At 42.1% G+C, this 25925-nt stretch overlaps 1 protein-coding gene across 1 annotated transcript in view; it reads right to left on the minus strand.

The window, feature by feature from the left end:
- The window catches only part of Fam81b (family with sequence similarity 81 member B), a 60729-nt gene that overhangs the window by 18517 nt on the left and 16287 nt on the right, over positions 1-25925 (minus strand). Inside the window, exons 4-6 of the mRNA XM_045133392.1 lie at positions 18886-19129; positions 14435-14553; positions 667-796 (exon numbers count right to left, since the gene is read on the minus strand). Of these exons, the coding sequence (XP_044989327.1) occupies positions 667-796; positions 14435-14553; positions 18886-19129 (493 nt within the window). The remainder of the gene's footprint in view (positions 1-666; positions 797-14434; positions 14554-18885; positions 19130-25925) is intronic.

A 25925-nucleotide genomic window follows, 5' to 3' on the forward strand; every position in this document is an offset into this window, starting at 1 on the left:
TAGTTTTGGTAATACATCTAACCCATCACAGTGTTCATGTTGAATTTTTTTTCTTTATTTTAGAGTGAGCGAGCGAGTTGGGGGGAGGAGAATTGGCCAGCCAGTACCTGAGCTACTGCAGTTGAAGTCCAGATGCTTGTGCCACCTAGTGGGCATGTGTGATCTTGTGTTTGCCTCACCTTTGTGCATCTGGTTTATGTGGGATCTGAAGAGTCAAACATGGGCTCTTAGACTTGGCAGGCAAGTGCCTTAACCACTAAGCCATCTCTCCAACCCTCATGGTGAACTTTCAGTACTAACAGGTTCTCTGGAGAATTCTATTGTGTATAACCTTTAGCTCCACAGTGTTTGGGGAAGCCAGAGAGGCAATAGGAAAAGCAGCGTAAGCTTACAAAAGGGGGCAGCACAGGGCCATAGAAGGCAGTCATTAAATATTTGTTGACTGATTTCTCAATGCATATGAATGAGCTATCATATTAAGACCCCCGCTTTTTTATTTTTCAAGGTAGAGTCTCACTCTTAACTCAGTATATTAAACCCTTCTTAAGGAAAGCATTGTTTAAAAAAAATCTAACCATGTGACTAGACCCTTTAATAAGCAACAATGATCTTATTTGTTGCAGTAACTTATAGTGTCTTATGAGAGGCCCATCTCCCGTCAGTTACCTTCATGTCCAAGTTCTTGGACACGGTTTCCAGGGCAGACACCAGTTCTTGGACTGCCCTTTCAATTTGCCGGTACTCGTGCCTGATGAACTGAATGTCTCCAGAAAGCTTCACAATGCTTGAATCACATCTAGGGTCAAGACAGATTGGTGTGAGATCCACGGGCTCATGACACTGCAGTACTCTACTAGGATCTGGCCTGTTTACTTGACGCAGAAGTTCCAAAGCTCTCTTAATGACACGTTGGACAATATGGGAACTTGTCCAAATTCTCCTTCATTTTCTTCCTCCCAGTGAGAGAGAAACCAAGCTGAACACAGTCGCCCAAACTACAGCACAAAGTTAGTGTGCATGGAGACACTGGGATGAGTTGGGGAAATTTTTCACTTTTTTTTCCTTTGGACCATAAAAATTTTGACAGATTTTGATGTTTGAGGAATACATTCTGTTGCCCATGACAATTTTGATATTTTTTCCTCTTTATCATGTTCTGGACCCATTTTCCACCCTTTGGCTTCTTCCTGAGGACTGCCAATTTCCCTTTGATCAGAAGAGATGTTCCAGGCAAACAGAATCTTCCCATCCATCTTCAGGCATCAGTGCTCCCTCTCTTAGCCTCCATCACAGCTCCTGTTCCTTGAGAAGCCCATGCTAACGCCTGGCTGAAGCTTTGCTTCTCTGGCAGCCTTTGGCAATTTAGGGAAGGAATGCTGGTGAAGATTCACCACGAATGTCAGGGTCGCAAAGATAGAACCCAGCCCCTGTCATTTACCAAAGGCCTCTCTGAGACAGCAGGCTACGCACTGTGTTCATGATCAGTTTTAGCCCTTCTCACATGTGAATAAGATTGACCACCAAGGAACTGGGATTGTTTGCATCCGAGTTATCAAAGTTCACTTTTTTTTTTTTTTTCAAGGTAGGGTCTTGTTCTAGTTCAGGCTAACCTGGAATTCACTATGTTGTCTCAGGCTGGCCTTGATCTCATGGCGAACCTCCTACCTCTGCCTCCCCATGTACTGGGACTAAAGGCATGCACCACCATGCTTGGCCCAAAGTTCACTATGACACTTGGTATTTCATAAAATAACTTTGTTTTGAGAGAGAGAGAAAGAGAAAGAGACAGATAGAAAGAAAGTAAGTGTGCCAGGGCTCCTTGCCACACTAAAACTGAACTCCAGACATAGGTGCCACTTTGTGCATCTGGCTTCATGTAAGTTCTAGGGAATCAAACCCAAGCTGTCAGCTTTGCAAGCAAGTGCCTTTAACCACTGAGACATCTCTTCAGCCATCAAATAATTACTTTTAAACTGTCATCAGGAAATATTTGTTAGGAACCACATTCCCATGTTGTTATCCTAAGTGCTATCAGTATTCTGTAGGATCCAGAAATAAAGTTTTCCCTCTTAAGATGTTTGGAAGCAAAGGTGAGTTAAATGTAATTTTTCTTGAGAATACCCTTGAAGAGATACAGGGTGACTGTGGTTGAGGGGAGAAGAGGCTGTGGGGAGAAATAATTAGGAGTCAATCTGATCAAGAATGATAGTAAGATCAGGGCTGGAGAGATGGCTTAGAGGTTAAGGCATTTGTCTGCAAAGCCAAAGGCCTGGTTCAATTCTCTAGGACCTATGCAAGCCAGATGCATAAGGGGGCACATGCACCTGGTGTTTGTTTGCAGTGGCTAAAGGCCCTGGTGCACCCCATTCTCTCTCTCACTCCCTTTGCCTATTTATGTTTCTCAAATAAATAAAATATACTAAAAAAAAACCCAAATAAGATGTTTAAAAGAATGATAGTAAGATCAAAAGCTATTTTACACACTTGTGTATATAAACTGTTGTTGTCAGAATGATGCTTCTACTGTCATTGATTGGAAGTCCTCGTGTGAGCTCCCACCACTTCCTGTGTCCCCTTCCTGAGCTTCCCGCCTGCAGGGAAAGCTGTTGCAAGCAATGCAGGCCACTGGTAAAGATACTGGTCTCAGAGAGCGTCTGCCTCTGCTCCTTCTTAGCTTGTGATCCTGGGACAAGTTTCTCAACATTTAGAAGTTTCAGTTTTTCTCACTGAATAAAGGAGGACAGGTTCCTGGCACAAAGTAGCCATTACACCTATGATCTCATAGAGGTTGTCATTACCTGCATGGTATTGGGCCCATCAGCATTTCGCCATGTATGATGAGGAGGGGAAAAGACATCAAAATAGAGAGAGGCTAGCTGAAAAGAAGGAAAGGTCCACCGGAAGAGGGATGGGGGATAAAAGAAGCTAGTAGGAGGGGATTATGGTCAAAATACATTATATACATGTATGAAAATTCTCAATAGTTTAAAAAACAACCAAAAAGGAGAACAGCATGACAACTGTAGGGAAATTAAAATTTCTTTATGGTAAATCTATACTTATAGCCCAATAATGTACCTAAGTCTTGCTTAGAAAACCAAAGCAAACTAACAAACAAAAATACCAAAAAGGAAGTGATGAATGGGCAAAAGAACTTATGTTTCTAGTGTGTCTCTTCTGCAGCCTCTGCTCTCTCCTCTATTTTGATGATATGCCACGTGACCACATTACCTGTATATCTAGGAATGGCTGGGTATTTCAGTAACATTGAAAACTGTGTTTCAAAGTCAGTTTCAGGAGATTTGGAATGTCTAAATCTTTCCAGCGGTCTCAAAGCTTCTGTAAAAATACTCTCCGGAGAAAGGCCCTTCCAATTCTAAGGCTGATTCTTTGAAAGATAATAGGTCAAGAGGTCCCACCTGCAGTCAGTTTCTGTTTTAGGAGAACTGCTGTTGATAAAGTTATCAACACTGAGCCAAGGAAGTTTCTGCCTGTCTTTAGATGGACTTTTATTGTTGTTGGTTTGATCTCTATTTGTGACTTTTCCATGTTTTTAATTTCCTTGTTTTCAGAAGAAGAAAGAGGAAGAGGGAAGAAGAGGAAGGAAAAAGTAAGAAAAGACAAGCAGACAGACAAAGAAAGAAAGAGAGAAAGAAAGAAGGAAAGAAAGAAAGAGGGAGAAGGGAAAGATAGACAGGGCCTTAGAAAATAGTTCACTCCATGACATGTTTCTCATACAAACACAAAACCCTGGGTTCAAATCCCCAGTACCCACATAAAAGCCAGGTGTGTGGTGTGTCTGTGATCCCAGGGCTGGGGAGCTGAGATATGGGAATCCCTGGGGTGTGTCTAGCTGAGTCAGTGAGCTACAGGCTCATCTGAGAGACCTTTTCTGAAACTATCAGGAGGGCAGTGACCGAGGAAGACACACGACATCAGCCTCTGAGTCCACAGGCATGTGCACATATGTATGCACACTCACCTATGAACATGCATGCTCATGGGCTTGCATACCATGCATACAAATACGTGCAAAAAACCACAAGGGAAGTAAGGGAAGACGAGGATGCCCAAGTCACTGTTTACAGCTGCTCCGGGGTGTGCCAGGCCCATAGGCAGCTGTGTCCATATGTCTCCTGGAGCACTGTGTGCACAGCCTTGTCCTAAGAGGATTACTTCGTAAAGTTACAATTTGCTCACTCACCTTGGGAGTTGCCACCTAGTCATTCTCACCTCCAGCTGAACACTGGACTTGTTCAAGACAAGCACTGGTTAGCAGTTTGTGAAAGCTGCACTATGTATTCTGGAAGAATGTTCTCTGCTTTTCCTTTAAAAATCATTTGTGTGTGTGTGTGTGTGTGTGTGTGTGTGTGTGTGTGTGTTTGTGTGTGTGTGTGTTTGCCAGGGCTCTTGCCACTGCAAATGAATGAGTGCCTATCTGGCTTTATGTGGCTAGGGAATCGAACCTTTGCCAGCAGACTGTGCCTTTTAACCACTGAGCCATCTTCCAAGGCTCCTCACTCCTTTAGAATATTTTTGTTTCTGATGAAATAGCATGTGCTCATTAAAAAAAATCCACACTGTATGATATATAACAAAGAGAAGAGTGGACATTATTTCACTGGCGGTAGTTATTCTGGTCACCATTACGTACGCATGATGTGTAAATATTGAGATACAGTCATCCCCTGTTATCTAGAGAGGAATGGCTGCAGGATATCCTCTTGCTTCCCTGAAAATACCAAAAATCCATAGGTGCTCAAGTCACATTTGTTTGAAAGAGAGAGAGAAAGAGGAACAGAGAGAGCGAGAATGAGAGAGTGAGAGAGAGACACAGAAAGAGAGAGAATGGGTGTGCCAAGGCCTCCAGCCATTGAAAACGAACTCCAGATGCATGTGTCACCTTGTGCATCTGGCTTACATGAGTTCTGGGGAATCAAACCTGGGTCCTTAGGCTTTGTAGGCAAGTATCTTAACTGCTAAGCCACCTCTCCAGCCCCCAAGTCACATTTAAAATGGCATAATAGCTGCAAGTAACTTATAACATCCCCTCCCTCCTGTATACTTTAGGTTATCTCTAGATTACTTCCAGTAGTTAACAGAATGCAAATGTTTTATAAACAGTAGTTATACTGTATCATTTGGGGAATCTTAAGTCAAAACCTGATTATACATTTGTCTATCTTCACTATAGATGCCTGTTTTATTTTCTAGAAAACATTTTAGTCAAGTTTCTTTATACCTTTTCGTCTGCTGTTAACACAGGCTTAGTGGCAACTCAGTATCATTTATATTACATTCAAACTTTCACACACAACTTTCTGATTCCTGATCCAGCTCATTCCTCCCTAAACAACACAATAAAACTTACTCCAGACAAACTGTGAAGACCATTATCAAAAGTGCCAAGAGGAATGATATTTGAGCTATATCTCAAGGTTTTTCTTTTTTTTTTTCTCTCTCTTCTGGTGCTCTTTTGCTGTGTGTGTGTGTGTGTGTGCGCGCACACACACACACACACGCATGCCCTTGTGCCATGGCACACATGTGGCAGTCAGAGCACACATTTGGATGTCTGTCCTAGCCTTCCACTTTGTTTGAGGCAGCTTTCCTTGCTCAGCCCTGCATCTGCCAGGTTAGCTGGCCTGTGAGCGTGTGGGGAATTCTCCTGCCTCTGCTTCCCTTCTCACTGTACGTGTACTTATCATCACCTTCCATTCAAAACTTCTCAGAGGAAACATCTTTCTTTCAGAGTCTCTGTGTGCTGGGTTAATACATACTTCCCTTAACAGTCATAATGGCAGGCCCAAGACTGGTAACCTTTAAAAAGAAAGTGATCATAGACTAGAATTGCTCTGGCTTTTATATTTTATTTATTCATTTATTTGAAAGAGATAGAGGAAGACAGAAAGTGAGAGAGAATGAATGTGCCAGGGCTTCTAGCCACTGCAAACAAACTCCAGATGCATGCACCACCTTGTGCATCTGGTTTAGGTGCATGCTGGGGAATTGAACCTGGCACCTTAGACTTAGCAGGCAAGCACTTTAACTGCTAAGCCATCTCTCCAGCCCCTGCTCTAGTTTTTACATCTTCCGTCACAACTTTGGACTTTATTTATTGACCATATGACAAAAAAATGAGGAAATAATTTATATACCTGCTCTTTCATCATTCTTGTCAATAGTTTACTATTTTTAAATTTTATGACATTTATTTATATCGTATTGTGAAACTAGAATTCCTAACTTCTGAATTCATTCTATGCTTAGAGTCTATGTTCCTTAATGGTTATTTTATGCCATGTTCATGTTTGTTAGCCATTTTCCCCCCCTGACATCCTTCTTTTGATTTATTCCTTGTGTGGCCAGATTTTGCCATCCTAATTTGAAAAGGAGGGTCAGGAATATTAGAATTCTTAGGTTCTTAAGATGTTCTGTCTGTTCTTCCATGCATGCAAGATGACTTGCTTAAGGCATGTTTTCCCTTTTATTTAAAACATGATAGGCATTACTCTGTTCTTTCTGGGCACTGCTTGACATAGAGAAACCCGAGACAACGACCCCTTTCCTGTACCTCTGTGACCTACTATGTCAGTCTGGATTCCCAGTGACCCTTTATCCTTGATGTCCAGCAACTTCAACTATGATATTTTGGTCTAATTGTTATCGTATGAAATTTTTCCAGGGTACAGTTTTGCCTCTCGTGGCATGGGTTCAAATCAATGTTTCCAAAAAAAAATGTTCTTTTCTTATACCCATGAATTCCTTTTCTTTAGTATTTATTCTGTTTTGCTTTTTTCTTCAGGGACTTCTATTTGGTCTGAGGATGATCTGTCACAAATGTAATTTTCCTGTAACATTATATGGAAGAAAGCATTTTGTTCTATTGGGTATGATTTTGCACATGCTTTTTTATTTTCTGTGAATCTTATTGAAGCATATTTATTCTACTCAGGAACTTCAAAGGTAGATTTAATATCTGTAATATTTTGAGTTTTCCTTTAACTTTATCCTTAAAAAATCCACTTTTTCTGTCTCCTTTTATGCGTGATAACACCTTTTTGGAGAAATTTGTGTCCATATATATATATATATATATGTATGTATGTTATTATTTTTGTCTTATAATTAAAATATGTCCATAGTTGAAAGTCAGTAAAAACAACAAGGCTAATACGATGCTAGACTAGTTCTCCCCTTATCCCTAGTGTTATAGGAAGAAGTTACATTATCTGTGATCAACACTGTTCTACAAATATTAAGTGGGAACTGGAGAGATGGCTCAGCAGTTAAGGCGCTTGCCAGCAAAGCCTAATGACTCAGGTTTGATTCCCCAGTACCCATGTAAAGCCAGATGCACAAAGTGGAACATGCATGTGGAGTTCGTTTGCAATGGCTGGAGTCTCTGACATGCCCATTCTCTCTGTGTCTCTCTGCATGCAAATAAACAAATAAATGAAGTATTTTTAAAAAGAAAGGGAAGACCTTTAAAAAAAGAAAAAAAATTAAATGGAAAATGGTGACTACAATACAATTAAGTATCAAGAGAGATCCAATATCATATAACTTTTTTTTTTTGCATTTAAAAAAAATTTTTATTTATTTGTTTGAGAGCGACAGACACAGAGAGAAAGACAGATAGAGGGAGAGAGAGAGAATGGGCGCGCCAGGGCTTCCAGCCTCTGCAAACGAACTCCAGACGCGTGCGCCCCCTTGTGCATCTGGCTAACGTGGGACCTGGGGAACCGAGCCTTGAACCGGGGTCCTTAGGCTTCACAGGCAAGCGCTTAACCGCTAAGCCATCTCTCCAGCCCAATATCATATAACTTTTATTGAAGTGTATTTTGTTATATAGTTTGAAATTTTTATTGCTTTCAAACTTTCATGAGGCCTAATTTATAAATTAATCTTTATCCACACACATGCACCACCTTGTGCATCTGGCTTACGTGGGTTCTGGGGAATCAAACCTGGGTCCTTTGGCTTTGCAGGCAAGTGGTTTTACTGTTGAGCCATCTCTGTGGCCCCATGGTTTATGTTTTAGTGAGGCAATCTTTTCACCATAAATTTAATGAGGCCCTTTTAAAAGGACCAAATGGCAGGTGACTGTTCATGTAGCAATCTGTTATTTCTTTTGGCTTAGACTCTTGGAAACTGGGAGACTTTTAATGTTCACCCTTGATTTACTTTTCTGGCAATTCATGTCATGAAATTTTGTGGGTGTGCATGTCTCTGTCTATTATCTATCTATCTATCCATCCATCCATCCACCCACCCATCATCTATTTATCCATCTATCCATCATCTATATATCTATCTGTCCATCTATCTACCTATCATCTATCAATCTATGTATCTATGTATCTATCTATCTATCCATCCATTATCTATCCATCTATCTATCTATCCATCCATTATCTATCCATCTATCTATCTATCCATCCATCATCTTTGCATCTATCCATCTATTATCTATCTGTCCATCTATCTATCTATCCATCCATTATCTATCTATCTATCTATCTATCTATCTATCTATCTATCTATCTATCTATCATCTATCTATCCATCTATCCTAGATCAAGCCATTGAGCTATCTTTGTATATTTCTGGGGCTGCTAGGTAGTGAAGGTGATTCTGCTGCCTGGCTGTAGACAATCAATACGGCATCTTTGAAGGTTTCTAACTACCCAGACAATCAGTGATGTGTGTGGTGTTGAGGTTTGAAGTATCAAATCTGATATATCCCTAAGTCTAGGGTGTGTGGGGGGGATACATCTCCCAATTGCCTTCTCAAAACCCCTGGGGCATCTGGCAGCAAATATTCAGTTGTGGCACTTGTTATACCCCATTTCTGTCAGGTCTGAGCAGGCAAGGATGATGGCCCTAGATGAATTAAATGATAAGGAACATGGTGGCATCTTTCAGCTGCTCTGTTTTGTTGGCCTGAGTCCTAAAGGTCATTTCCTGTCTCTCTGATAGCCCACTCATGTCCCTAGGAACATTAGTCTGTTAAAATTACTTTGACTAGGTCTCTCAAGGTTATGACCCTTGGTTTGGGGGAAATCATTATGTTTAAGGACTGAGAAGCACTGCTTCAGTCCAACATCACAGTATTTGGGAACCGTGCCCTAAGCCCGGTCATCAGTCATTGCGTGACTTTTTCTGCGGAGAATTGAACAAACTTCTATTCACTCCTGATAGGACATGAACAACAGACCAAAGAAAGAACTCCACAGTTCAGCTCGGTAAAATGAGTTTAGGCTGAGACCTTCATGACCTCACAGTGAATGCCATACATAACCTTACTGAGGAGGGCCCCGGGGAAATGGTTGCAGGGGTGAGGGAATAAAAGAATATCACATGTTATATGAAACAAAAAACTGAAAATAAAAATCATAAGTTTATTGGGTGCTCCAAGGCAGTTGCATCATGGAATAGCCCACCCCAGCATGGGTGAAAAGTCACAAAAACTGCATCCCTACAGCTCTCTGCCCAGTTAGGAGACTGTTTCTTGTCCCCAGCAATTATTTACTGCTTGTAAGGTGGAGGTTTTGCTTTCTTTTTCTTTTCTTTTTAAATTTTTATTTATTTATTTTTTTCAAGGTAGGGTCTCACTCTAGCTGAGACTGACCTGGAATTCACTATGTAGTCTCAAGGTGGCCTTGAACTCACGGTGATCCTCCTACCTCTGCCTCCCGAGTGCTGGGATTAAAGGCGCGCGCCACCACGCCCCAGCTTGTTTTCACAATAGGAGGAAAAGATGATGACATCAAAATAAAAGAGAGACTGATTGAGAGGGGGAGGGGATATGATGGAGAGTGGAGTTTCAAAGGCAAAAGTGGGTGTGGGGGAGAGCATTACCATGGGATATTGTTTGTAATCATGGAAGTTGCTAATTATAAAAAGTAAAAAAAAAATTTCACTGGTATTGAAATCTCTCGAGAGGAAATGGAGTAATGGGTCCTCGTTCTGCCCTTTTTACCAGAAGCATGCCCTCTTTTCAAAACTTTTAATGACGTCCACAAAGCCGTTGTTTCTTCAAAGGACATGATCTTTGCTTTTAATCACACATCAACACTGTTTAGCCTGTTTTTCAAAGGCAGATTAGCCATGGAGTCCCTAAGATCCCAGAGTGACCATCAGGTTGGCCACCTCTGGCTGCTGTTGGATCCTGTGCGTCATGACCCTTCCTGTGGTACCCTTGCCATCCTTTCCTTTCCTTTGTCACACTTCAATCTAGCAAACCGAGGCGAGGCTGTACGGCTTTGAAAACTTCATTTCAAGGGAAGTACATGCCTTTAAACTACAGTTACATTGGCATGGTAAATAAGGTATAAAATTCAAAGAACTTGTATAATATATTAAATAATAAAATTAAACAGTGAGGCTGATTTATGAAGCAGTAAAGTATTTTCTAAGAATCATGTTACAATAATTAACTTCATATCTACCATGCCAAAATACTAATTGGAATTAAAGTCACTATGTGTGGAAAGTCAGTAATCAATACGCCTCAGCCTGTCCGTTAGTCATTTTCCTGACAGCAAGACAGAGAAGAGGGAGGCGGAGGATGAATTAAGTCTGATGGCATTTGGCCACATTCTGTCTCAGATTACTAAATAGATTTCAGAAATTTTCCACAAAAAGGAGACACTTCAAGGCAAAAGAAGTCCTTGCCCCAGAATCACCACTTTAGATTGAAGATGACTGTATGTAAGAGATTTGAGCTGGTGGCGGGTGTGTAGACCCAGTCCTTGATAGGGTGAGGAAGGGGCAGGAGTTGACTGGAGCCTAGAAGTTCTAGGACAGCCTGGGTAATATAGCAAGACCCTTAGTAAGTAAAAGGATGGAAGGAAGGAAAGAAGGAAGGAAGAAAGGAAGGAAGGAAGGAAGGAAGGAAGAGGATGGGGCTGAAGCTCAGAAGAGAACATGTGTTTAGCATGTGCAAATACCTGTAATTCAATCCTGAGCACAACATAACTAATAAATTGGATCACAGAAAAAAATAATTGGGGGTTGGAGAGCAGACTTAGTGGTCAAGGCACTTGCCTGCAAAGCCCAAGGACCCAGGTTCGATTCCCCAGTACCCACATAAACCAGCTGTACAAGGGGGCACATGCATCTGGAGTTCATTTGCAGTGGCTAGAGGCCTTGGTGTGCCCATTCTCTCTATCTGCCTCTTTCTTTCAGTCAAATGAATAAAAAAATTTCAAAAAGGAAATAAAAAAGAATTGCACATACCCTTGGTCTTATTTCACTGGTCTTTGGTCACTTATGAAGACATTTTTTTTAAATCTTGTATGAAAAATGGGACTTACAAGAATAAAACAATAGATTTGTAAATGGCATACAGAAAGATTGTGGGATAATCATCAGTACACTGCCAAACCAAACCAAATCACATTTCATTAAAAATAAAGTGCTTGCTCTTTATGTACTTTCAAAATTATGGTTAGCTCTCTCTGCCTCTTTCTATCTCAAATAAATTTTTAAAAATACACTGAAAGCTGGAGAGATGGCTTAGCGGCTACAGTGCTTGCTGGCACAAGATGACACATATGTCTGGAGTTTATTTGCAGAGCTAGAGGCCCTGGCGTGCCCGTTCTCTCTGTCTATCCACTTCCCACCGCCCCCTCTCTCTTTTTAAAGGTAGGGTTTCTTTCTATCCCTGCCTGATCTGGAATTCACTAAGGAGTCTCAGGGTGGCCTTGAACTCAGGGCGATCCTCCTACCTCTGCCTCCCAAGTGCTGGGATTAAAGGCTTGTGTCACCATGCCTTTCCCTCTCACCTCTCAAATAAATAAGTAAAATATTTTTAAAAATACATTGAGCTAGAGAGATGGCTTTGTAGTTAAGGTGCTTGCCTGGGAAGCCTAAGGACCCATCCAGGTTTGATCCCTCAGTACCCATGTAAGCCAGATGTTCTAGGTGGCACATGAGTCTGGAGTTCATTTTTAGTGGCTGAAGGCCCTGACATGCCCATTCTCCCTTTCTCTCTCTGCCTCTTTCTATATCAAATTAATCAATTAATTAAAAATATAGTTATTAGTAGAGTTTTAGGTCCCCATGTTTCTTATTGTCTTGTTTTGTAAACTTAACCAAATATAATTTTTCATATCAGATAACAACTAAATATGTAATTATATATAAATATTATACTTATCTACTTGTATGTAATATAAACAACTTTATAGTATCTGGACTTCCAATTAGTTGCTCTTTCTTTGATGAGTGTTATTATAGTCAGCTCCACGTTGTTGGGATGAGCATCGAACCAGACATAAGATAGGGGAGAAGGGGTTTATTTCAAGCACAGATCCAGGGGAAGTTCCATCAGTGGTGTAAGAAGCCGGCTCCCTTTCTCAGATCCAAGCAGAGGGAGACCACCAGCAGTCAGCACCGTAGACACAGACAGCCAGAGCTGGAACTGCTCTCCACTCCTTTGGGCTAGAATCCACATCCCCCCATCCAAACACACCTTAGGGCTAGACTCCAGGTCCCGCCCCCCCTCCCCCAGCCAGATGGCTGGAGATCCAAGTTACAAATTTAATTTTAATAAAATACCTGGGTCTATGGGGCCATATATTTATCACATTCAAACTACCACAAGAGTTTTCCAACCATAAGTATTATTCTCAACACCATGTATATATATATAGTATATATGGTTAGTCATCTAATACTCATTTGGTCATTGACATTTCAGAGAGCATCATATTGAGGGGGGCAGGGATTCAAGGAGAGAGGAAATAGATTCTGGCAGAGGTAGAGATGGAGGCTGTCCATGGTAAATAAGTGCTTACTGATGGATCTGTCAGAATGGTCCTTACATTGTCATTACCCATAGATTTATTTTTTCACTTAACCCCACACTATCCACTATTTTGAGATAAGCATCAAAGAAACCTCATCTGCTTGTCAGCAAATTCCTTTTCTAAGACTTGTAGGGAACCCTATGTGTTATACATATTTGACCCGGACTGGGGAGCTGGCTCAGTGGTTAAAGGTGCTTGCAAAGCCTGCCAGGCCTGACTCAATTCTCCAGTTCCCATGTAAAGCCAGTCACACATACAGGCACATGCACCTGGAGCTCGTTTGCAGTGGCAAGAGGCCTCAGGGCACCTATACGCTCCTTCTCTCTCTATCTCCACAAATCAACAAATAAAGCTAAGTGAATGTCTGACTCATTAGAACTCAGCACATGTGGGGGTTTCAAATGTGCTTGCCAGTGTCTGTCTGTCTGTCTGTCTGTCTGTCCTTTCTTTCTTTCTTAAGTTTTGGTGATTTATTTATTTAATTTTGGCTTTTCAAGGTAGGGTCTCACTCCAGCCCTGGCTGACCTGGAATTCACTCTGTAGTCTCAGGGTGGCCTTGAACTCTCGGTGATCCTCCTACCTCTGCCTCTCCAGTGCTAGGACTAAAGTATGTGCCACCATGCCCAGCTTCTGGTGACCTATTTAGTATCACACAAATGTAATGTAAATATACAAAGTTTAAAAGTTGTCAAGGCATAGTTAGCCTTTAAGATTTTGAAGATCAAATGGTATCTCCTACTAGTTGACCTGATTAAATCAAAGGAATGATGTTCATTACTGTTAAATTGAAAATCTCTTGATAAATTTGGCTTGGGTGTTGGTTCTAAGTAATAAATAGGGACATAGAGCCATTATTTCCACCACTGGAAGTTTATCCTAGAGTTTAAGCAAGTGCCTTTAACTGCTGAATCATTTTCTCAGCCCCAAAATGTGTCCAAAGAGATGGCTGCAAGGCTAATAGCGTTGTGCAGAATGTTGCAAAATTAAATATTGCTCTAAAACCTGAGTTTTGTTAATGAACACATAGGATAAGCTCATCCTGGTAATGTCACTAGAATAAATAAAAAGAAATGGAAATATATAATCAGAATGATTGGATACTTGTAACACCTACCCCCAAATTTCTTTCTAGGTGAACAAACTTACATACTTGTATAAGGCTATCCTTTGTTTTTGATTTTGGACCACTAGAAATTACTCATAAACCCAAGAGCATGGTGGCACACACCTTTAATCCCAACACTTGGGAGGCAGAGGTAGGAGGATTGCTGTGAGTTCCAGGCCAGCTTGGGACTACATAGTCAGTTCCACATCAGCCTGGGCTAGAGTGAGACCCTACCTTGGAAAAACAAAGAGAAGAAATTGCCAGTGTATTTCTGTGTATGGATGATGGCATCTGGGTGGCTGAAGGGCTGTGAAATGAAGACATTGGTCATGGAACCAAGCTGGACTTCTTAAGTAAGGACTCCTGAGTCTCAGAAGGAAGATGAGATTTTTTAGTTTTATGTGAAACTTTCTCAATCACAGATCACCTATGTAGCTTGGAGTTTTATCTGGGCAATGAGAATTTAGTGGACAAGAACTGACCAATGAACATGAGCTAGCATCCTACTCACCTTGCTACTCTGCCCCGAAGGTCTCCAACGCCTTGGAGGTGTTTGATGTTCAGATCTTGCACTGCAAAATTAGTTCCTGTGGCCGCCTGATCTCGAAGTTTTATTTGGTCTTCCAGGACCTGTAATGTTGAGTTAATATTGCCATTACTTTCCCAATATTCATGATGAGAGAACATGATTTGAAACAGCTGAGTGCATGTTTCAGTTAGTGTGGCGGCAGCAGTGAGAGAAGCCTTTCCTGAGAGAATTCATCTTTGCCTGGACCTGAGGGAGGCAGAAGTGATTTCAGATCAGTGTTGCCAGTGGAGAGTGATGTCTCAATAGGGTTTTGACAAAAGTTAGAAGGCCAGATTTTATGTGAATTTTCTCCATTTAAAAATGTTGGGGGCTGGAGAGATGGCTTAGGTTCTAAAGCACTTGCCTACAAACCCCAAGGACCCAGGTTTGATTCCCCACATAAGCCAGATGCACAAGGTAGTTACATGTGTCTGGAGTTCAATTGCGGTGGTTGGGGGCCCTGGTGTGTCCATTCTCTCTCTTTCTCTGTCTCTGCCTATTCTTCTCTCTTTCAAGTAAACAAATAAATAATAAAAATAAGAGTATTTAAAAAGTATTGACAACTTATTGAGAATATTTAAACATAATATGGGTCAAACATGGCATATTACTATGCTGATATGACCATAAGTTTCCATTTAGCCATCACTGATATAAACGCTTTCCTGGGACTAAAAGCATGTGCTACCACACCTGGATATTTTTATTTTCTAAAAGATTTTCCTCTTTAATTAATTAATTAATTATTTGGAGAGAGAAAGAGGCAGAGAGAGAGAGAGAAAGAAGCAGAGAGAGAGAGAGAGAGAGAGAGAAAGAGAGAGGGAGAAAGAGAGAGAGAATGGGTACACCAGGGCCTCTAGCCATTGCAAACGAACTCCAGACACATGTGCCCCTTGTGCATCTGGCTTATGTGGGTCCTGGCGAATTGAATCTGGGTCCTTTGGCTTTGCAGGCAAATGCCTTAACTGCTAAGCCATCTCTCCAGCCCCCAAAATAATTTTAAAGTGCTAAAAATCCCAGGAGATATATTGGCAGAAGACATAAACTGATTATTGGCAGAGGGAATACAAATTTCAGTTACATTACAAAGTAGATTTGACACCCTCAAGAAAAAAAAAATTTCTGTACTGTCAAATTAGCAACGATTACAACACTAAATCTCAATGCAGGCATGGGCCCAATGGGAAAAAAATCTCATATAATGCTAATGGAAGTGTAAATTCGTGTAAAGATTCTGGAAACCAATTTGGCAATAGGGTCCAAGAGCGTTTAGGGTGTTGGAACCTGAGCAGTTCCACTTCTACGAATATATGTGGTGGAAATCACCCAAATGCAAAAAACTGTGCACAAAGATATTTCAACATTAAGGAAGTAATTAAGCCTATCACAATATATGTACCATATAAAGGGCTTTTAATCACACAGGAAATGCTTTATAATTATACAGTGACAATTGTGCTTATGGAAGTAGTTTCAGTCTTCTAAATGGGACACTGGCCAGGAGAGATATACATCTGGGTATGAACAGGAAGCATTATCTAGTGGTAGAATTGTGAGAATATTTTCCTGCCAGATTTGAAAATTTATCCTTGAACTTTCAAGTGAGTGACTACAGTCAGGTACGGTTTTTATACTTGAGGGTGAAAGGCCTCAATAAGGCAGTGTTAAACACAAATTCTCATTATTTTAGTTAGAATAAGTGACTTTTTAGATTTAGAATTAAAACCTTGCTTTAGAAACAATAATTTCCTTCCATGCAGACTGGTACATGCCTGTAATACCAGCATTTGGGAGGCAAAAGCAGGTGTTTTACAAGTTTGAGATCAGTCTGGGCTGCATAACAAGTCTCAAAAAGGTTTAAAAAAAAAAAAAAGACATTTGCCATTAAAAAGGAACAAGCAACTGTCATTATGATAAGTTAAAATTTGTTTTGCATTTCTTTTAAGGACCTGAGTTAAGGTTAACTTCACACTTGAGGACCAATTTGCAAACGGACTGACTGAGTTTAGGTTCCTTTAAGATGGAAAAGCGTCCTGGGGGAGGCAACCGTTCCCCTGGAGGTGCTTGCTTGTAAACCCTGCTGACCCAGGTTCGATTCCCCAGGAACCACACGTAGGATGCAAAATGGCACATGTTCCTGGGATCCCAGCGTGCCCACCAGCGGAAGGCAGAGCCTACAGAAGCTGAAGCTTGGGGACGGATGGCCGGCTGCTCGCAGTTGGGCGGTTCCTTTGCCCTGTCTCGAGGAAGGCGAGGCACAAACACATCAGCGTTGTCCTCTGACCTCCACGTGTGCACTACGGCACTCACGCCCAACCCTAACACTCACCCTGAGTGCATAAAAGTTAAAAAAATAAATAAGTGACAATGTTTGAGCAGTATCCATTTCCCTCGGAAATGCCTATTCACTGAGTTGTTTATTAGTGCGAGCCTGATAGCTTCTGTTTTGCAACGGTTCCGCTACATTATCTTAGGCTTCAGGCCATGTTTGTGGTGCTGGCGATCAGACCGAGGCAGCGTGCATGTCCTCGCAGGCACCCGACCACTGAGCTACACTCCCAGCCCTTGGTTTGGTAAGACAAGGTTTAGCTATACAGCTCAGGCTGGCCCCGAACTCGTGATTTTCTGGTCTCTTCGTTCTGAATGCTGGTCTTAGGCGTGCGCCAGCATGTTTAGCTCCGTGACGTGTTGGAACACATTCAGTGTTCAGGCACCAGGGTCAAGTCAACATGTGCTGATGACTGCCAAAAGTTATCTTTTCAATGAATCATTGAGAATTTTCAACTTTCCATATTCTCTCAAATGCATTATGAGTTCTGCTAGACCTAAAGAAAAAAGTGCATAAATATCGGCTTGCAATACAAATTCATGAGCAAGTCATTTCTGGGTTCTTCCATAGTTGATGATTTTTTTTCGTAATCAATCCCATGATCTAACTGGTTGATGGAAGGCAAGTATGGTGGGAAGACATCACTGCTAATTTTTATAATTCTATAGTTTTTGACAAGTTGCATGAAATGAGCTCTGGAACCCTTACATGAAAGCTGTGCACCCAGATTCATCACGTACAAGCGCTTACAAAACTCTGATAAGGCCCGGTGTGGTGGCGCACGCCTTTAATGCCAGCACTCGGGAGGCAGAGGTAGGAGGATCGCCGTGAGTTCGAGGCCACCTTGAGACGACATAGTGAATTTCAGGTCAGCCTGGGCCAGAGTGAGACCCTACCTCGAAAAAACAAAAAACAAAAAATAAATAAATAAAAGTAAATAAATAAATAAAAAATGAACTCAGATTAGGGCCAGAGAAATGACCTAATAGTTAAAGGCGCTTGTTTGTAAAGACTGCTCACTCTGGTTCAATTCCCTGGTACCCATGTAAAGCTAGATGCACAAAGTGGTGCATGCATCTGGCGTTTGTTTGCATTGGCAGGTGGCCCTGGTGTTCCCACATTTACACATACACTCTCTCTATCTGCTTCTTTCCTCTGCTATCTCAAATAGAAAATAATAAAATAACTGAAAGGCTTGCAATAAAAATTTGCTTATAGCTTTAGATTATATTTATCAATTTAGATTATATTTATAGATTTAGATTTATTTAGATTATATTTATAGATTAGATTTAGACTAAGAGGCTTCTTTTTAATTAGAAACTTTATTTTTCCTTTAATGCCTTAAAATGACGGCTTAAGGGAGGTTGAAACTGTTGAGGTGAGGAGAGGGGCTCTTAGGGCATGAGGGAAATCCTCTCATAAAAGGTGGTCTTTGAGCAGGAACCTGAAGAAACTAAGGAACACCTCATAAGAACACACTTCAGATCAAGTAAATAACAATGAATTCTGGGAATATCAGGGCTGAGAGGCAGGGTCAGAGATTGCTGAGGTCGGCTTTGTTGATAAACTATGAAACTCTCCACTTAAAATTATTACGTTAGCAACCTTGGAAACTTAGACTAATAAAAGCCTGTTAGCATGAGCCCTGACATCATACTAATCCATTCTTTTACCGTCACAAACCCCATTACTTGCTAATGGAAATTTATTTTACTTTGTGGAATAGAAGAGAAATCAAAAAGCTGAAGTGTGTCACACATGGTGGCGCACGCCTTTAATCCCAGCACTTGGGAGGCAGAGGTAGGAGGATCACTGAGAGTTCGAGGTCAGCCTGGGGCTACATGGTGAGTGCCAGGTCAGCCTGGGCTAGAGTGAGACCCTACCTAAAACAAACAGACAAACAAACAAAAGACCAAACCAACACAAAGGCTGAAGTATTTCCCTCCGGAGCAGCTAAGCTGTAATCACTTAAACTTAACATCAGCTCTGCTCTGTAATTGAAAACTAAGCGGTGGTTACTGAACTTCGTCAAGTAATCATGCCAACACAGGAAACAGACTACCTCAATATTTTGGTTGAGTTTCTTGACGATGCTGGTGATGGTCTGGATATGGCTTTCTAGCAACTTCCTGGCGAGCGATTCTTCTTTTCGAAAGCCCTGGGCGCCCTGGAGGCAAGCGGAGATGTCCTCTTTGATGCGGAAGGCTTGCTCGAGGAGGAAGGCTATGGTGCGCTCCTGGCTGTGCAGTCTGTCTTCCAGATGGCTGGTCTGCGGTTTCAGAATGGCGGGCAGAAAGGGGTGACCCCTGCTCGGGAGAGGGAAACGGCAGGATGAGCTGGAGGAGTCAGGCACCCTGACTCCCTGCTACTTCTTCTTTTGTTAGTAGAAGTTTATTCACTGCCGTGGTTAAAAGCTGGATTTATGTCACATCTAAGAAGTAGGTTGGATTTGAAATGCTGTCATGCATTTTTCAGGCTCCCCATGAGGGAGTCATTCTATACGCAACAATGGTAAATTTTAAAGCTAAATTAGTGGGCGAGCAATGAAGGACATTATTACAAGCCTTCTTCCCTGACTTAGGTCTTCACACACTCTTGTACAAAAAAAAAAATTCCACCTTAACCTAGAAAAAAATTCATGCCCTTTAAAAATGTAAATGGCGATAGGCTCACTGGTTAAAGGCACTTGCTTGCAAAGCCTGTCTGCCTGGGCTCAATTCCCCAGTACGCAATAAAGCCAGATGCACAAACTGGCGCATGCGTGCAGAATTTGTTTGTAGTGGCAAGAGGCCCTGGCACACCCATTCATTCTCTATCTCCTCACCTCACAAATAAAAAACAAAGTAAGTAATTAACAAATGTACAAGTAACTGTATTAGGGAGTTTCCCGAAGGGTATTTCTTGTAATAGTAAGTAAAATAGGCCACTGCGAAAGAATCTTATGGACAAATAAACTTGGGGAGTGTAGCCTACAATATTCTTCTCTTGTTGACTTAAATTGTATGTTACCCTATCAATGTCTAGCAATTTCACAAAGAAAATAGTTTTTGGAATAGTCAAATAACTGAGCTTAAGTCATCTACAGCACTTGTTATATTAGCCCTGAATACAGGTAACTCCCAGAACTCTTGGATATAGACTTTTAACCTCTTAAAAGGAAAATATACCATTATATTATTATAATACTTATATTATGTTATTGTAATTCTATTATAATTAATTATGTTGTAATTAATTACAATTTAACTTGAAATTTGTCTATAATGCTATTAAATTTCTTGGAGACTTAAAAAAAAAAAATCTTCATCCAGTAGAGGGCACTTCACATTTTTTCCCTTCAGTCTTAACCCTGGTTACCACACAGCTTCAGAATGAGATTTCCTTTAAAGGGAAGGTTCATTGTTACTGAACTATTTATTCCAGCACTTCGGAATTAGATTCAGCTGTCGTGAAGCCTAGCCAAACACAATTTTCATGATGTTTCCTCTGATTGGTGGAAAATATTTTTTTAAATATTTTTTTATTTATTTGCTAGGAGAAAGGTGGGGCAGAGTGAGAGGGCGAAAACACCAGGGCCTCCAGCCCCTGCAAACGAACTCCAGATGCACGTGCCACTTTGCGCATCTGGCTTACGTGGGTCCTGGGGAATAGAACCTGGATCCTTAGGCTTTGCAGGCAAGTGCCTTAACCTCTGAGCCATCTCTCAGGCTGATGGTAAATATTTTATTAACATCACTAGAAGGAGAAAGCAGCCTTCAAAGGAAAGAGGGCTTTTCCTTTGTTAGGATGTGGCAATAAAGCGGTGACATAACGTCATCCCATTTCTGTCCTTTGGGAATTAGGCCCTGTCATGAAGGAACTTGCACGATGTATAGGTATATGTCAATCTCTTGTTTAAAAAGAAGAAGAAGAAGAAGAAGAAGAAGAAGAAGAAGAAGAAGAAGAAGAAGAAGAAGAAGTAACATTATATGTGCTGAATGATTAAAATCCAAGGCCAAATACTTCACACTTACTCCCATTGCATAAGCAATAATAACTAGTTGCTATGGGCTGATGTTTCCTCAGAAGTGAGAATATCTTGAGAGCAGAAGAGTTTAGGCCCAGATTTTGCATACCAAAATTTTCTGGAGACTAAACAGGTACCCAGAAGGAGTGACTTCAACCTATAGGGTTTATTTGGCTATGTGCCTACAAATCTAGAGGGAGATGGGCCAGCGTGCGGGCAGCAGGGCGGGGAAGAAGTCTTCAAGCGCCCAGGCTCCTCTGGCTTCCAAGATTGTCCTCATGAAATGTTGTGTTCATATTTCCAACAGGAAAGATGGAAGGCGAGGAATAGAATTTTTATCAGTGAGCTTACCCCAGCCCTCCTGTTAAATATTTATTACTATTATTGTTGTTTGGTGTGTTTGTGTGTGTGAGAGAGAAAGAGAGAGAGAATGTGTGTTCAAGTGTGTGAGTGTGGGCGAACATGTACTAGGACATGCATGTGAAAATCAGAAGACAACTTTGGGTGTCCACCTTGTTTGAAGTTGGGTTTGCCTAACTGACTGGCCCATGTGCTTCTGGGCGGGTCTCCTGTCTCCCGCCCTCGGCACGTTAGGACTACAGATGTTAGCCGTTTACAGCTTTACGTACTAGTTCTCATGACTGGAGTTCACGTTCTCACACTTTACTGCAAATGCCTTACCACTGAGCCATCTCCCCAGTGCCTACCCCTCCTGTTTAAAATCAAAACAATTAGAGAAATATTTATATTTTTTTTTTTGAGGGAGAGAGAGAGAGGCACATAGAGAAAAAAAAAGGGCTTTCTAAGGACTTCAGCCACTGCAAACAAACTCCAGATGCATGAGCTACCTTGTGCATCTGGTTTATGGGGGTCCTGGGAATCGAGCCAGAGTCCTTTGGCATTACAGGCAAGTGCCTTAACTTCTAAGCCATCTCTCCAGCCCTCAAGACATTTTTTTTTCAAAGATTCACTGTGACCCTTGTGTCTGTATCCCATTGCATGAAACTGTCATCTCTTGTGAGTTTTTACAAAACAAATTCAACATTCTTTAGAAACAGTGCATTGCAGCTTTAAGTGAATCAGAGCTGCTATTAGCAAAGAAAAGTAGATGTAAGAGGATAAAATTAACTAGAGATATGGCACTCATACAGAGCCTCCCATTCTCTAGATACATTCCCAAATGCATCCTGAGATGGAGATCTGGGTGGCATCTGGACAATAACTGGCAGATGAAGAATTGGGTGAGATCGGCTGATTTAGAGGGTGTGCATATGGTGTGTGCGTGTGCATGCGGTGTGTTTGTGTGTGTGCGCATGCACATATGTGACACTGCCTCCACTGCCTGGAGGTCCAAGGTCTGAAAAATGACAGGAGTGGGGGGTTCTGTGGAAAAATGTTGCCAGCTCCCTAGGCCCAAGGTGCCTTAACATCTGCAGAGCCCCGGTGAGGCTATGCTCTGCGGGTGCGCGCTCAGAGAGCACTCGTCTCCCTCTGGTAGGCCTTCCCGTGCCACAGCGAGTGTCAGCCTCCTTGGAAAACTGACTTCAGAGCAGGAGCATCGATGGCCAGCATGACTATGACAGCTAAAGCTCACGGGAGACAAGCGCAGAAAGAAAGGAGCTGAATTATGTAAGCTCCTCAGGGGTTAAACTTTCTATGCTGACCACAGTTTGGACACCAAAATGCAGAATTAATGTGCCTACCATATTTTCATCCTTTTCCATGAGATCCTGGAAGATACGGAGAACGTGGAAATACCATGAAAAACTCTGGAGCTGTGTGTGTGTGTGGGGGGGCGTGTTGGGGGGGAGGGTGTGGTAGTGCAATGGGTTCTCCCTATCATTTTTCAAGCCCTGGGCTTCCAGAGAAAAGCAGCAGCAGCAACAGTGGCATCTGGGACCGGGTAGGAGCCAATGTGGACATTGGGATGCGGACTCTTGCAAGAACAAAGGGCTTATTTCCCTCCACCTTCAGGAGGGCTGCTGACAAGCAGACGTCCGCAGGTGGCCTGCCCTGGGAACTGCTTTGGTGGGGTCACCTTGCTGTGTTCATACATTTGGGTGGTTATTCAGCATGTCCCTCTAAAGACCTGGCCTGTTTGTTCTGGGTCAGGCCCGATTTGAGGGGCCATCTCCTCTTTGGAGCTCCCTATGGGGCCAGCTGACGTCTTCATTGGCATCATACTATTGCTCAGTGTTTCTTTCTGCCCCATTCTGTTTCTTCGTTCCCACAGATGTTGAGCTCCATGCACCTATTCTCTCTCAGAGACCGTTTCCTTCGTCACTCTGAGTCAGATAGCCACAGTGGCCTAGGGCAAGTGACAGCTCAGGCTGGCTGTGAGAGGGTACAGGAGGAAGAGTGAATGGCCCAGGTCTGTTCCTTCTATTGTTTCTCTATTGCCTTGGAGAAAACTCTGGCTCCAGGGGCTGGAGAGATGGCTTAGTGGTTAAGGCGGTTTGCCTGCAAAGCCAAAGGATCCAGGTTTGACTCCCCAGGACCCACGTCAGCCAGATGCACAAAGAGACGCATGCATCTGGAGTTTGTTTGCAGTGGCTAGAAGCCCTGGCATGCCCATTTTCTCTCCACTTGCCTATTTCTCTTTTTTTCTCTCTCTCTCAAAATAAATACAATATTTATATTAAAAAAAACCCTCTGGCTCCAGTGAAGTTTCAGGAGAGTGGCGGGCCTCTGATGTTAAGGAGCTGAGAAAGTAACAGAAGCACTAGAGATGAGTAGCTGACGGGGCAAGTGCACGTAAGGGATAGGAAAGCAGCTGCTCTTCTAGACTTGATGCTTTGCAAACAGGAAAAGGTGAAGCCCAGACAGGAGAATTTGCTTTGTAGAACTGGCAGGGGCTGGCTGTGTTTTTCTGGAGCACAAGGCTCCATGCACACTTGCACACTTCTCCCTCTGTGGTCATACATGCTGGCAAGACTCTGTGGAGACCGTGACCATTGGAAATTCACAAACCCAAACTACCAAGGCCTTTCATGAGCACACTCTCTTACAACGAACCAGCCAACACTTAGACTGTAGATTACTAAGAAAGGGAACTACTAACATATGTGTAAATAAGTTTTAAGACCCTGACTGAGAAGGGTATTTGAATTGTTAAGGTGCCCATGTAGAATTAAGCATGAAAATACAATAGTTGAGGGCTGGAGAGATGGCTTAATGGTTAAGGTGTTTGCCTGCAAAGTGAAAAGATCCTGGTTCAATTACCCAGGACCCAAGTAAGCCAGATGCACAAGGGGGTGCATGTATCTGGAGTTCATTTGCAGTGACTGGAGGCCCTGGCGTGCCCATTTTCACTCTTTCTCTCTCTCTGCCTCTTTCTCTCAAATAAATAAATAAAATATATTTAAAAAAAAAAGAAAATGCAGTAGTTGAAAGTAAATCAGGGCTGGAGAGGACTTAGTGGTTAAGACGCTTGCCTGTGAAGCCTAAGGACCTAGGTTCAATTCTCCAGGTCCCATGTAAGCCAGATGCGCATGGTGGTGCATGCATCTGGAGTTCATTTGCAGTGGCTGAAGGCCCTGGTGTGCCCATTTGTGTTCTCTTTCTCTTCCCCTGGTCTCTAGTAAATAAATAAAAATATTTTTTAAAAAAGAAAATAAATCAATGTTTTCCTTCAATTTCCAACCTCTGATGCCCAAAACCTCTTGTTCCTTGTTTTGTTACTCTAAAACTTATTGCCTTTGGCTCAATACTGTTCAAGAAGACCACCCAGCTCCTCAGAAAGTTACTGTTCAGAGAGCCTCTTTTCCCAAGGGTACATGCTGTGGGTGTTGTAAATTCTCTTGTGTGTTTCTCTTGTTCCTATGACTTTTGTTAATAGGAATGTATTCTAGCCAAGACTTTCAGAGGATTAAGAAAATGACGTGTGCCTCCTCTTCCCTATGGAAAGGGTGCCTGTGGAACTCATACTTAAAGGTACCATCAGCTCCCAAATTGATTATTTCTTCTTTTCTTGGTTTTGGTCATCATTGTCTCTTTCTTCTACTTCACAGACAGGTCTCCCTCCGCACAGTGGCTATGGTGGTAACTCTAAAGCGTACATGGTAACACTTGCTGACTTAAAACCTTCCCTCCCCTAGCTTTTCTCTCCAGCCTCAGCTCTATCCACTCTTCCTGCTGTCATTCAGTTACATAGGTCTTCTTTCCACCCCCCTCAGACACACAAAAACATCTCCTCACTGAGCACCTTAGCATTTAGGCTTCCCTTTACTGCCCTTCTTCCCCCTTAACTTCATGGCTGCTCCCAGCCAGGGTTTAGGTCTCAACTCCTGCATCTCCTTTTTACACATACCATCTCTTTATCATAATACCCCATTTTGTTTGTCTTTTTTTTTGTGTGTGTGTTGTTTTCTTGAGGTAGGGTCTCACTGTAGCCCAGGCTGGCCTGAAATTCACTATGTAGTCTCAGGGTGGCCTCAAACTCATGGTGATCCTCCTACCTCTGCCTTCAGATTGCTGGGATTAAAGGTGTGTGCCACCATGCCTGGCTCATAATACCCCATGTTCACGTTACCTTTTTACTTATTTGTGTTTATTTTATGACTATGATGAGACTTTCTTTTCTTTCTTTTTTTTTTTTGTTTTGAGGTAGGGTCTCACTCTAGCCCAGGCTGACCTGGAATTCAGTATGTAGTCTTAGGGTGGCCTCAAACTCATGGCAATCCTCCTACCTCTGCCTCCCCAGTGCTGGGGTTCAAGGTGTGTGCCACCATGTCCAGCTTTATGATGAGACGTCTTTATGCATAGGCCCTTTAAAAAAGCTCATTTCCCACAGCCTTCTCAACACTCCAGAAGAGGGCATGGCACATAGTAGGCAGTTTTTATTCACTGACTGATTTCTCTCACTTTTACTGTTAAGGCTCGGTTGTTGGAGAAAAAAGCAATTCCACGAGGTTACACTAGGGGTTTTTGAACAACAGGGCTTCGAGTTTGCTCTCTGGAGCCATAAATATAGCCTGAGCCTGGATAGGATTCCAACTTCCTCTCACCTGTACCTCCAGGATGAAAACAAGCCTGGCGAAAAGCTTCCTTTAGTCACATTCCACCCACCACTCACTTGGCTCAAAAATGGTCTCCTG

The sequence above is a fragment of the Jaculus jaculus genome, chromosome 14 (genome assembly GCF_020740685.1).
Source record: "Jaculus jaculus isolate mJacJac1 chromosome 14, mJacJac1.mat.Y.cur, whole genome shotgun sequence".
NCBI classification, from domain to species: Eukaryota; Metazoa; Chordata; class Mammalia; order Rodentia; family Dipodidae; genus Jaculus; species Jaculus jaculus.